The 11,931-nt window shown below is 36.7% G+C and overlaps 3 protein-coding genes across 4 annotated transcripts in view; all 3 read left to right on the forward strand.

The window, feature by feature from the left end:
* The first annotated feature begins 183 nt into the window (after positions 1–183).
* LOC109533988 (proteasome maturation protein) lies at positions 184–998 on the forward strand. Its single transcript, XM_048670673.1, has 3 exons — positions 184–358; positions 414–572; positions 697–998. The coding sequence occupies exons 1-3, from the start codon at positions 356–358 to the stop codon at positions 958–960; spliced, it is 426 nt and encodes a 141-aa protein (XP_048526630.1). The 5' UTR covers positions 184–355; the 3' UTR covers positions 961–998.
* Positions 999–1,131: 133 nt separating this feature from the next.
* LOC109533987 (transmembrane protein 165) lies at positions 1,132–4,169 on the forward strand. The gene is made up of 6 exons (XM_019899519.2): positions 1,132–1,533; positions 2,266–2,476; positions 2,920–3,095; positions 3,151–3,324; positions 3,384–3,489; positions 3,550–4,169. The coding sequence occupies exons 1-6, from the start codon at positions 1,420–1,422 to the stop codon at positions 3,648–3,650; spliced, it is 882 nt and encodes a 293-aa protein (XP_019755078.1). The 5' UTR covers positions 1,132–1,419; the 3' UTR covers positions 3,651–4,169.
* Positions 4,170–9,753: 5,584 nt separating this feature from the next.
* The window catches only part of LOC109541640 (soluble guanylate cyclase 88E), a 25,658-nt gene continuing 23,480 nt past the window's right edge, over positions 9,754–11,931 (forward strand). For both annotated transcript variants that reach the window (XM_048670454.1, XM_048670455.1), the window contains exon 1: positions 9,754–9,932. The gene's annotated coding sequence lies outside the window, so the exon portion shown is untranslated. The remainder of the gene's footprint in view (positions 9,933–11,931) is intronic.

Raw genomic sequence — 11,931 nt, forward strand, 5'->3', positions numbered from 1 at the left:
TTGACTTAACTGAAAACTGTCCTGCACTCGTCATATTGATGTCTGTTTGGCGTGTGCGAAAGAAGGTGGCGTAACCCTCAGACCAAAAACTTGGTTCCGCGCAAGTCAATATGAGTGAGCCCCCCATCGCCAGGCCGAGGCTATAATTAGATTGAACGGAAGAAGAATATATTTTTCCTTGTCTTACCGTCGTAAATCTATTAAACAAAAGAAGAACAACCTTAGGTGGCACAGAGTTGAAAGGAAACATAAACTGTCTTAACTGTCACACTGACAGAATTACTAAACATCTCAATAATATTGGAAACCAAATTTTGCCGAATCACTTTTTAGAAATTTCACAAAGTGCCCGAAAATGGTAAGTCAACAACGCGATGGTCAATGCAGAGAAATCAAGCAAAACTTTCTTACAGAGCTTTGGACTTCCCTCGTTAAAAGCAAAGCCCTGCCAGGCAAGTGAGTATGGTTTCGATCAGGGACAATTTGGGGTACCAGACGTGATGAAAAGCGGCCTGGGATCAGCCAAGAGCACCTTAGAGAATGTGCATCCATTGGCCCAGTCTGAGAAGAACGTGAGTAAATCAGTGTTTTGGGTGAATTTCGCTCAATTGCAAGTAAACAGTGTCGTATTAGTCAGTTGGGCTTCAACAAGAACAAGACTAAATAAGATCCAACCAACATAATGTATTTTTTCAGTATCGTCAAAATGTGGACATGATGAACATGCAGATTCTGCGAAATATTCAAGGGATGCACGCCCCTTTGAAACTGGCAATGGAAATAAGGGCGGCGAATAAAATTGGACACTTGCCTTGCCTGCAATCCTCAAGGGTTATGTTCGATTCCCTGACTGGAAGAGACTTGGAAATCTCCCCTGAAGATGTGTTTAATACAGGGGAATTTTTGGAGGTGGTCGGGCAGCCCCATGCCATAGTGGAGAAATCATTAGGGATTTTATAAGTGTAAAGGTTATTTTTTAATAAAATTATTTCAACCAATTGTGACTTCGTAAATAAAATAGTCAGTAAACCGGGACAGTAAAGTATTACCTGGGCCGAATAGCAGTGTTGTCTAATTAATTGTTCAGTGTTGCAAAAACCCAACTGAATAAACTTGATTGGAAAATAACCCTAATTGAAGTGTTGTGACGTTTAGCTACTTGACATTTGTCGACGTACAGAGGTTATTTATAAGATTTTTTTACATAATTGCTACAGTACTCTATTAAACTCCTATTATTACTAAAATGCCTAGTACTCGAACGGTACAGTGATCGTATGTGGATCGACGCACGCGACGCTTTGAGGCAAATTTGTCGCCTAACGATGCAAAACCGCAGCTAAAAAGTGTATTGAAATCTATTTGCTGCAAGTTTCTTCCAGTTTTCTCCGGTTTGTTTGAAAATTAGGCAAAAACACAATGTTTGCAATGAAAAATCGCCAATCTATAGTTTTCATTTGCACTTTCCTGATGTGCTTATATTTCAGCAAGTGTGAAGTGGAACCCAACAATCCACAAGATGAACCAACTGTGGTTAGTTATATTTAAAAATTATCAGTTTCATTAATAGAACACAGTGCTTTTGCAAACAACTCATTGAATGTTTCAAATGCATCAGGAGACTGATGGATTCGACTGGAAATTATACTTAAAATGCTAAACTGAACTTAAGCCTTGTTTTGGGGTTTCACACTAAAGTGAAAGTATTCGATTTTATTCAGAATAGTGACATCCACACAACGGGCCGAAAGACATTGTGAGGTTGCCTTGAAACTAAATCAGGCTTAGCAAATTTTTCTGCTTAGCAATTTTAGTCAAAACTGACTTTTTACTTGTGATTGGCTCACAAAACTGAAATACTTTTTTTATCTCTAAGTGTGTCACGTATAGAGACAATAATGTTGAAGTTATCTAAACGTTTCAATGGATTTTCAGAAACGAGATACATTAGGAAAACGTTATCGAAATCGAGCTACTTTAATTAATGTGTATCCAGATGAACATTGTTCTTGAGCTCAAGTTCAAGCAGAAACTAGTCTTAGAATTCTAAAAAATCACAGTCTTAAATGATTGTATGCAATTTTTGCTTTTATTTACACTTAATTGCTGTATTTATTTGTGAGTAATAATGAGTTTTGCAACTGAAATTTTCCCATTTCGTCAATGATGATGCTTCTGTAGCAGTAATAGTTTAAGAGTTATGAAAATCAGCTGTATGAAGAACAAGTAGAAAATTGCCAAATACCAAGTTTTATTAATTTCTAGGCCCCTTCTGATCACAAGGAAAGCAAGAATATAATCAACGTGAAAGATGTGGGTTTTCTTCATGGGTTTGTGGCAAGTTTATCCGTTATTCTTGTGTCCGAAATCGGAGATAAGACGTTTTTCATCGCTGCGATTATGGCGATGCGACACCCGAGATTAACAGTTTTTGGTGGTGCCATTTCGGCATTAGTGTTAATGACAATTTTATCAGGTAATTTGGAGAATTTATAAAACGAATTACTGCTAAGTTCAATAAAACTGACTGAACGTTTCAAAGTGGGGAATTATTCGTCACATTGGCACACTTGGTTAATCTATGATTCCGACCAAGAATTTGGTTCCTTTGCGTTGGAACATGGCTCCAGCTATCAGAACAATCATATGCAAAGTGTTTTAGATAACTTTCGCAAACCAGGTCATATTTATTCAGCGATTTTAAAGTTAAATGTGTTCCTCTAAACGAAACTTAGCTGCGAATTAACGTTTATTGACCCCCAATTTATACAAATTTTATTACTGGAAAACGGTGTTACATCCAAGGCAAACAAAGCGCGATGAAACAATTCAACTGGATTGAAACACGCGTGAAATAAAAACCCGATAGTACCCGCAACTAAATCAATGCAGAAAAATGTAGGACAATGTTGTTTTTAGCTCTGTTTGGTTGGTTGGTAACAATCATCCCAAGAGCATACACTTTTTACATTAGTACGGCGCTCTTTGCCATATTCGGCTTGAAAATGCTAAAAGAGGGCTGTGCCATGTCCCCAACAGAGGGCCAGGAGGAAATGGAAGAAGTGCAAATGGAGTTGAGGAACCGAGAGGAGGAGGTAACCAATCCCGAACTAACGCCCCAAGTAGATAACATATAAGTGTTAATTTCAGTTAGAAAGGACTTCGAATCAAGACGTTGAAGTGGCCTCTACGAATCGGCGCCCCAAATCCACTAATCCGCTTGCGGTGACTTTGAGGATATTCCTGCAAGCCTTTACTCTAACGTTTTTAGCTGAGTGGGGCGATCGATCGCAACTAACGACAATCCTGCTGGGAGCCAGAGAAGTGAATTTTATATAATTGATTAAAATAAACAAATCTAACGAATGTTCAATCGCTTGCAGAATGTCTACGGTGTTATACTGGGTGGAGTAATCGGACATTCAGTATGCACAGGCGTGGCTGTTTTGGGTGGCAGGATGATAGCGCAAAAAATCTCAGTTCGAACTGGTAACTTTGTTAACATTTTTTGATTATCGTATGTTTTAAATGTAATTTTCTCTATTCTAGTGACGATTATTGGCGGTGTAGTGTTCCTAGTGTTCGCCCTGTCGGCCCTTTTCTTCGATCCCAACATGGGGGAAGAGGATCAGTCTAAGAGCGCAAATTAACCAAGCAGCAAACAGTTTATAAATGCCGAATGATTATTTTGATTTGAGAGAGGGATTTTATGTTATAAAATTCCGCTTTGAAACCAATCTCTTGTGTAAAAAATCGGATTATAATTTTAGCCGTTGTAGAACATTGTCCGGGATAGCAAGTTTTATTTTTGTATTTACCTAAAGCGATTTTATGAAGCTTTTATAGCCAGAGTATGCATCTAATAGCTTGTAAGCACGGTTTACTGTCTGTTTGAATATTTTCCACGTGTTTAGACAAGTTGTAGTGTCATCAATGCGAATAAGTATCATTAAGAAGTAATTCCCGGTTGAAAGAACCCAATGATTGATTTCAAGTTGCGTCCATTGAGTATCAAAGCAATTTTGCCTGCATATTTTTTATATATATATATATTTGTTATGTACATACTTTCTTTGAATATTTTATTTTACTATTGAGTACTTATGAGGTCCGTAATATGTATATGTGTTTAGTCAGGAGTTACGTGTAATAAAATCCGACGTTGTAAAGCAAGTTTTTCGATTGCCAATTTTCTGAGAGTCTTTTGGTGTAAATGAGCCATTTCCTCGAGATGGTAGCACAAAGACCCTTCATCCTCCTGTAAAATGCCCCGAGAGGAAAATATTGATGTTTATACATCCAGCATTTAATAGATTCTCGATTTTTCAGCTAGTTTAAATCGAGGTATAAAATGCAAAAAATAGCCTGCACGTGTTGTGCACTATCGGCTAGAGCTCCCAAAATACATCCAAATCCCCATATCTAAACATGACTGTATTTTTGCAAAATAGTATTTTTAGAAATTTTATTTTGAAAAATAACAAGCCTTGTGTGATCGGGACCCGATGCCCGATGATGGAAACCTTTTTGATCTTTACCATCTAATTAAAAGCGCATTTAACTGCGGTGCCGTGATTTTCACGAAATTGTCGAAAATATTCGATTATTTTTACGACACGAACTCTATTCCTGTATGGGCGCTGCTGTTTATATTTTGATAGAACCGCCTAATTCGAGTCGAGACACAAAGCGTTGTCTCATTTTGCGAGGGACCAATTTTGAAATTCACATCCTCATTTTCGCTTCAATTAGTTTAGAAAATAAAAACTTTTGCCAATTATAAAACAGTGTTTTCCCTATAAAATACATACAAAAGCTACAATCGCACATCGTCAGTAACTGATTTAAGAAATGTCGAGTTCCAGGCTGCTAAAAACTTGCTCACCCAATCGCAATTTGAAAAAATTGTCTGATGATGACTAAAAATCGAAATTTTGTCCACTCAGACCTGCTGTCTACAAAACTCATCCAACATTGACGGTCTCACTTAGCGAGTTACAGAGAAAATAAATGCCAAACTGCGGCCTTCACAAGCCACCATAAAAACAAACGCGATTTAAAGATTTTTGAAAATTGCCTGATAATTACTAAAAATCGAAACGTTGTCCACGCATAAAAGAGACGTTTGATCTCGTCCAAAAGTGATCTTTCTCACTCGATTAAAGTGCCTGATTCAATTCGAGACACAAATCATTGTCCCATTTTCTTTTCTTGCGCGGCCAATTTTGAAATTCACATCTTCATTCGCGCTTCAATTAATCCCTGACTTGGCCTATTACAATTTTTCATTTCTGATGTTTTCAGCTACGTGAGCACGTTCACAAGTGCCGATTCAATTTGGGTAGTTGCAACCATAGAATATTAATTGAATCTATTTTCGTTTCGCAGTTCATTCTAAAGGTCCTTCAAGATATTTGATTCGATTTTTATTACCATGCAAAATGTAGAGTGCATTTTTCAATATCGAAAACGATTCTTATAATGAATCAATTCATTTAGAATTAATGCATTTTCTAATTAAGCAAAATTCGTAATTCTGGGAATTTTATAAAAGTACAAAAAAGTTGTCTGGGAGCAACATCCCAGGCCCACCCATGAAGAAATGTCACCTCGGAGCCTGAACCCATGAAGAAAAATCACGTTGTATTTCCTTAAATTGTGACCATTATGACAAAACGTGTGGATTTGGATACGCAATATGCGGGTTAAACTTTGAATAAATGGGCAAAAAAGATGCAGAATTTTTGCGAAAAGTCTAATCAAATTCTGTGTATTCTTCTCCTTCTTTCAGCCTAAAAATGTCACAAAACGATACTAAAAATATTCTGCTTTGCAAAAATTCACATTTTTCTACTAGAAAAACGGAAAAACTTACCATTTTTGCAAAACAACCAGGCGCGATTTGTAAACAGCCCTTCCAATGCATCACTAAACAATTGACTAAGGCAACGTTGCCAGCAGAGCTTGCATTTAAACTTTTTGTAGCCGAATTATTTTTTTTGCAATGGACTTTTATTACAATTTCCCATTTTTTATTGAGAAACTGTCTGCCAAACTTAGGCCTGCAACAGCGAATTACAAAATCAAAAGCTGTTCGAAAAATTTCTCAAAATTTGCCTGGGAATGAATCAAAATCGAAACGTCCCATAAAATGCGCCCGAAAGTTTCTCTCCAACTTCACTGGTTTCTGAGAAAATGTGTGAAACTGAAGCACGCAAAACAAGCCCATATTGCAATTAAAAAATCATAGATATTTCCTGAAGATGGCTCACAACTCGAAACTTATTCGGCTTACAAAACAACCTATTTCCTAGAAAACTCGTGCAATAGTCAGTTCCTACCTGGACTAGTTTCTGCATAATTCCGATCTGCATAAACAAGCGCAAAATCAAAAAATTCATGAAAATTCTGACACAAAAGTGAATCTCTAACTTTGGAAGTTCCTAAGGAAATAAATGTCAAATTCCCCCCTATTAAAACAACTTGGTAAACCAAAGGCAGTTTCGAAAAATTGTCAAAAATTGCCTGATGAGTGCGAATAATTCAAACTTTGTTCACTTATAGAACTGACTTTTACCAGAGCTTTTACCTACAAAACGCATTCAAAATATACTGTTCATACCATGCAAGTTACAGAGGAAATAAAAAGCAATCGCGAATTTGAGAAATTCTGCGACATTTCCTGATGATGGCTGAAAAACAAAACTGGCTTCTGTTTTTTTCATTATTATTTTGTATTTTATAGAGCCAAGTCTGGCTAAAGCAGACCTGGGTCTATAAAATACAAGCAAAAGCTCCTCGCTCGCGCCGTTAGTTCCTGAATAAAAAAATGTTAAGTTCCAGGTAGCAAAGAAAGGGTTGATAACCCAAACGAGATTGAGAAAAATTGTCAAAAATTGCCTGTTGATGACGAAAAATCAAAACTTTGTTGACGCATAGAAGGGATGTTTGCTTACTAAGCTCATATAAAATTGACTATCTCACTTTCCGAATTACAGACGAAATAAATGTTAAACTGCGCCCTGCATAAACCACGACGAAAACCAGTCGGGATTTAAAAAAATTCTTGAAAATTGTCTGATGATGACTGAAAATTAAAACTTTTGTCACTTATAAAACAGTATTTACTATGGAAAAAATATATAAAAACGATAGTTTTTAGGCTCTCGATCCTGAATGAAAAATGTCAAGCTCCGGCTTTTAAAAAATCCTGCAAACTCAAACGCAATTTTGAAAAATTGTCAAAAATTGCCTGATGATCACCAAGAATCGAAATTTTGCCCACTCATAGAACGGACGCTTGCTTACAAACTCATACAAAACGGAGTTTCTCGCTTCCCGAGTTACAGACGAAATAAATGTTAAACTGCGGCCTGCAAAAACCACTGCGAAAACCAAAGACGGTTTTGAAAAATTCTTCCAAATTGCCTGGTGATGACTGAAAATTAAAACTTTTGTTACTTATAAAACAGTGTTTACTATAGAAAAAATATATGAAAACGATACCTTTTGGCCTCTCGATCTTGAATGAAAAAATGCAAAGTTCCGACCTTTAAAAAAACCTGCAAACTCGAAAGCAATTTTGAAAAAAATGTCAAAAATACCTAAGATTGAAACTTGTTTGCTTTCAAAAATTAATACAAAACAGAATTTCTCACTTCCCCAGTTCCAGACGAAATAAATGTTAAACTGCAGCCTGCAAAAGCCACTACGAAAATCAAAGGCGATTTTAAAAAAATTCTTGAAAATTGTCTGATGATGACTGAAAATCAAAACTTTTGTCACTTACTCACATAAAACAGTCTTTACTGTAGAAAAAAAATATAAATTGATACTTTTTCGCTTCTCGATCTGGAATGCAGAAATGCCAAGCTCCGGCTTTTAAAAAAACCTGCAAATTCGGACGCAATTTTGAAAAAATCTCAAAAATTGCCTGATGATCACCAAAAATTGAAACTTTGTGCACTCATAGAAGGGACGTCTGCTTACAAAACTCATACAAAATGGAATTTCTCGCTTCCCGAGTTACAGACCAAATAAATGTTAAACTGCGGCCTGCAAAAACCACTACGAAAACCAAAGGCAATTTTGAAAACTTCCCCAAAATTGCCTGATGGTAATTGAAAATGAAAACTTTTGTTTATAAAACAGTTTTCACTATAGAAAATACATATAAAAACGGCACTTTTGCTTCTTTCGTTCCTAAATAAAAAAATGTCAAGCTCCGGCCTTAAAAAAAAACCTGCAAACTCGAACGCAAAAATTAGAAAAATTGTCAAAGAGTGCCTGATAATTACTAAAAATCGAAACTTTGTCGAATCAGAGAAGGGACGTTTGCCTACAAAGCTAATCCAAAATTGACTTTTTGCTTTCCGAGTTACAGACGCAATAAACGTTAAACTGCGGCCTGCAAAAACCACTACGAAAACAAAAGGCAATTTTAAAAAATTCTCGAAAATTGCCTGATGATGGCTAAAAATAAAAACTTTTGTCACTTTTAGAACAACGTTTGCCCTACAAAATTCTATCAAAAGCGACGATCTCGCACCGATTATGCCTGAACAAAAAATTTTCAAGTTCCAACATGCAAAAACCGAAGGCAATTTTGAAAAATTCTTAAAAATTGCCTGATGATGACATACAAAAGCGAAGCTCTCGTATTGTCACTTCTTGAATAAAAAAATATCAAACTCCCGGCTGCAAAAAGCCCGCTTACCGAAATTAAAGTTTGAAAACTTGATAGACAACGCCTGATGATGACTAAAAATCGACACTCTGCCCACTTATTGACGATATTCGATAAAAAAATCGACGATAAAAAAATCGAAATTTATCTTTAAATGAAGGAACAATTAACGCAAGAATTTAAATGGGGCACTTTGTAAAACAAACAGGAGGACCCGTAAAAACAAACTGGCTGTCTTAATGGGGCCCCCTATTCTCACGCCAAGTACCGTACAGTCGTTATTTTTAGCCACATCACACGAGTACTATTGAGTTTTCATAGGAAATTGAGCTGGAAGGAAAACTGATTAATGATGCTGTCTCGAGCTTTTAGTCAGATTGCCTTTTTGGTAAGGACGCAATAATTATATCTCAAGGGTGTCCTAATTAATTTTATGACGATAATTTACTAGTAGTAGTATTTCCCTATTTGAAAATGTCAGAATAACCCCTAGATTGTAACTCGTTAAAGTTAAGTTATGGCCACTTGGAGGATTATTGCTATCATACACGACAGTTTTAGTTTGCATTATGGCCTTTTATAGTGATAAGTACCAACAAAAAAACCAATTCCAGAAATTAGTGAAAATTAGGTAAAAATTAATGGATCCAAATCGACTGTTAATAGGGCGCTAAACTAAAATAAAAGTATTAACGTTGCCCGTTTAAAGCGGGCATCCCTTTACTGGAAAATAAATTAAGTATAATTGCATCTAATTAAAAATCCCAAATTATTGATTGTGCCCTGGCACAAGTAAAGTGAATCAATCTTTCAAAGTTTTAAAAAGCTATTGCAAGCAACAAGCGATTTTTCAGCAGTTCAGTTGTGGGCGCTTTCAGCACCTCTCTTCTCCAGGAAAAAGGACATCAATCCCATCAAACAACTGGCTAAACTGGGATGGCAATATAATCGACCAATCGGCCGAGCTACTCGCGACCAATAAGGATGCGAAGTCCTTGCAAAAGCTCTCTCAGCCTGCCAGCAGGAGCTTTTCCAACGAAATTTGCACTTAGATCAGTTTTCCTCGGAACATCGTTTGGAGAGCTTGTTTCCCGAATTTTCCCTCATGGAGGCCTGGAAATACGCGGGGTTTCGCCTTTATTGTTGTCTCGGGATTTTTGTTTAAGTCGACTATTGTGTTAAGCTGTTTAATTGTTGGCTTCAATTTTTTTCATTCATATTTTGGTGTTGTGTGCGGTTTTCACAGGTTAGTGACACTTTCCATTGAGAATTTATCTGTGTTTTATTGGTAAAGTTGGAAAAAAAATTGTCAATTATTAGAGCGAATTTATGTCTGAAAATTGGATCCTCATTTGATTGACTATGCGAGGAGGAGTTTATTAAAATGAATTCCAAACATATTGAACATTGACGAAGAATACAGAGCGAAACTCGAGGAGATTTGCTTTTTCCCCCAAATCGCTTTGTACGGTTTCTTTAGATTGTGTTCCGTACAATTACCGATTTCCTGCTAGAAAGCAGCATGAGCCTTAACTAATTGGACCACAGGTTTTCCGGAAAATCAACTGGAAGATTTTTAAAACGAATATTAGATCGAGTAGGAATAAGTTGCGAAAATACTTTTTTCGAACGTTTCGCAACCCCATTAGAGTGCATGTTCAGAGGTGGTTTGCTCGGTTCAACTGCCAATAATTGGCCGGCAATTAGGAAATGAGGGCCAGATGATGGGGCATTTGTAAATTTGCCGAAAAATTCTTAAATCAGTTTGTCTTTGCTTATCGAGAAAAATGCGCGCTTTTCAACGCCTCTTTAAGTAAATTTGCATCCCGCTCCGATGCCTGGAAAATAGTTWAAGAAACTCACTGGAGAAACATGCGAGAACCTWATATGCRTTGGCGGGGCGCTTGAAAATTTGCCAAAAATCMATCAAGCCCTATAGGAAWGCGAAATTCTACTCATTTAGAAAGCAAAGTGCGCTTTTTCCAATGCCACCTGAGGCAATTTTCTACCCTATTCCGTTGCCCAATAATTAATTAATTAAATTCTAGAACAGAAAACGAGTTTGAAGCGATCGAATTTTACGGAAAACCAACCCAGTCTTGCCGGGAAATGAACAACCCAGCCTTGGAGGAAAGCGAAAGTCTCCTCATTTATAGAGAAAATTACGCTCTTTCCAACGACGCTTTCTGTAACTTTTCATCTYGTTTCTGTGTCTGRAAATTAATTAAAGAAATTTTCGCTAAAAACGAAGGTGACATGAAAGCGTTTGAAAATTCGGTAAAAATGAACCCAGCATTGCAGGAAAGTTAAAATGTCCTCATTTATTCAGAATAACCCATCCGGTCTTTCCATAGCCACTCCTTACTACTTTGTGTCTTATTTCTTTGCCTACAAAGGAGACATGGGGCGTTTGAAAATTGCCCAAAAATCCACCCAACCTTGAAGAAAAGTGAATATTTTATATTAGTTTTATAGAAATGTCTGTTCTTTAAAGCGCCGTGTCTCGCAACCTTCCATCTTTTTCCTTCCCCTAGAAATTAATTAAAGAAACTGTGCCTAGAAMGGAATGTGACGTGACGAAGTCGTTTGAAAATTCGTTAAAAATCAATTCAGCTTTGGAGAAAAGTGAACATTTTCTCGTTTATAGAAAAACGTGTGTTCTTTTCAACGCCGCTTTCCTCAACTTTCCGTCTTACTCTTTTGATTGGAAAATATTTAAAGAAACTGTTTCTCGAAACGAAGGAGAGATGGGGCGTTTGAAAATTGCCCAAAAATCCACCCAGCCTTGGAGAAAAGTGAAAATTTACTCATTTATACAGAAAAGTCTGCTCTTTAAAGCGCCGTGTCCCACAACCTTCCATCTTTTTCCTTCGCCTAGAAATGAATTAAAGAAACTGTGCCTAGAAAGAAATGTGACATGAAGTCGTTTGAAAATTCGTTAAAAATCAATTGATTGATTTAGAGAAAAGTGAAAGAAAAGTGTCTTCTTTCCGTCTTAATCTTTTGATTGGAAATTATTTAAAGTAACTGTTTCTCGAAACGAAGGAGACACGGGAACGATGGGAAAATTCGCCAAAAATCAACCCAGCCTTGTAGCAAAGTGAAAATTTCCTCATTAATACACAAAAATGTGTTCTTTTCAGCGCCGCTTTTCTCAAAGTTTCAACTTATTACTTTGTTGGGAAATTAATGAAAGAAACTGTCCCTTACGAAAGTAACATGCGGGCGTGAAAAATCCTCTCTTT

The sequence above is a fragment of the Dendroctonus ponderosae genome, unplaced genomic scaffold (genome assembly GCF_020466585.1).
Source record: "Dendroctonus ponderosae isolate FM_Combo_2020 unplaced genomic scaffold, Dpon_F_20191213v2 Dpon_F_20191213_1, whole genome shotgun sequence".
NCBI lineage: Eukaryota > Metazoa > Arthropoda > Insecta > Coleoptera > Curculionidae > Dendroctonus > Dendroctonus ponderosae.

What these genes read in the sequence shown, in the direction of transcription:
- LOC109533987 (XM_019899519.2), top strand. Translation starts at nt 1,420, where the DNA reads ATGTTTGCAATGAAAAATCGCCAATCTATAGTTTTCATTTGCACTTTC. An exon ending in CACAAGATGAACCAACTGTG is followed by an intron (nt 1,534 to 2,265) that starts GTTAGTTATATT and finishes ATTAATTTCTAG; the next exon opens with GCCCCTTCTGATCACAAGGA. An exon ending in AAAAATCTCAGTTCGAACTG is followed by an intron (nt 3,490 to 3,549) that starts GTAACTTTGTTA and finishes TCTCTATTCTAG; the next exon opens with TGACGATTATTGGCGGTGTA.
- LOC109533988 (XM_048670673.1), top strand. An exon ending in TGGCCCAGTCTGAGAAGAAC is followed by an intron (nt 573 to 696) that starts GTGAGTAAATCA and finishes GTATTTTTTCAG; the next exon opens with TATCGTCAAAATGTGGACAT.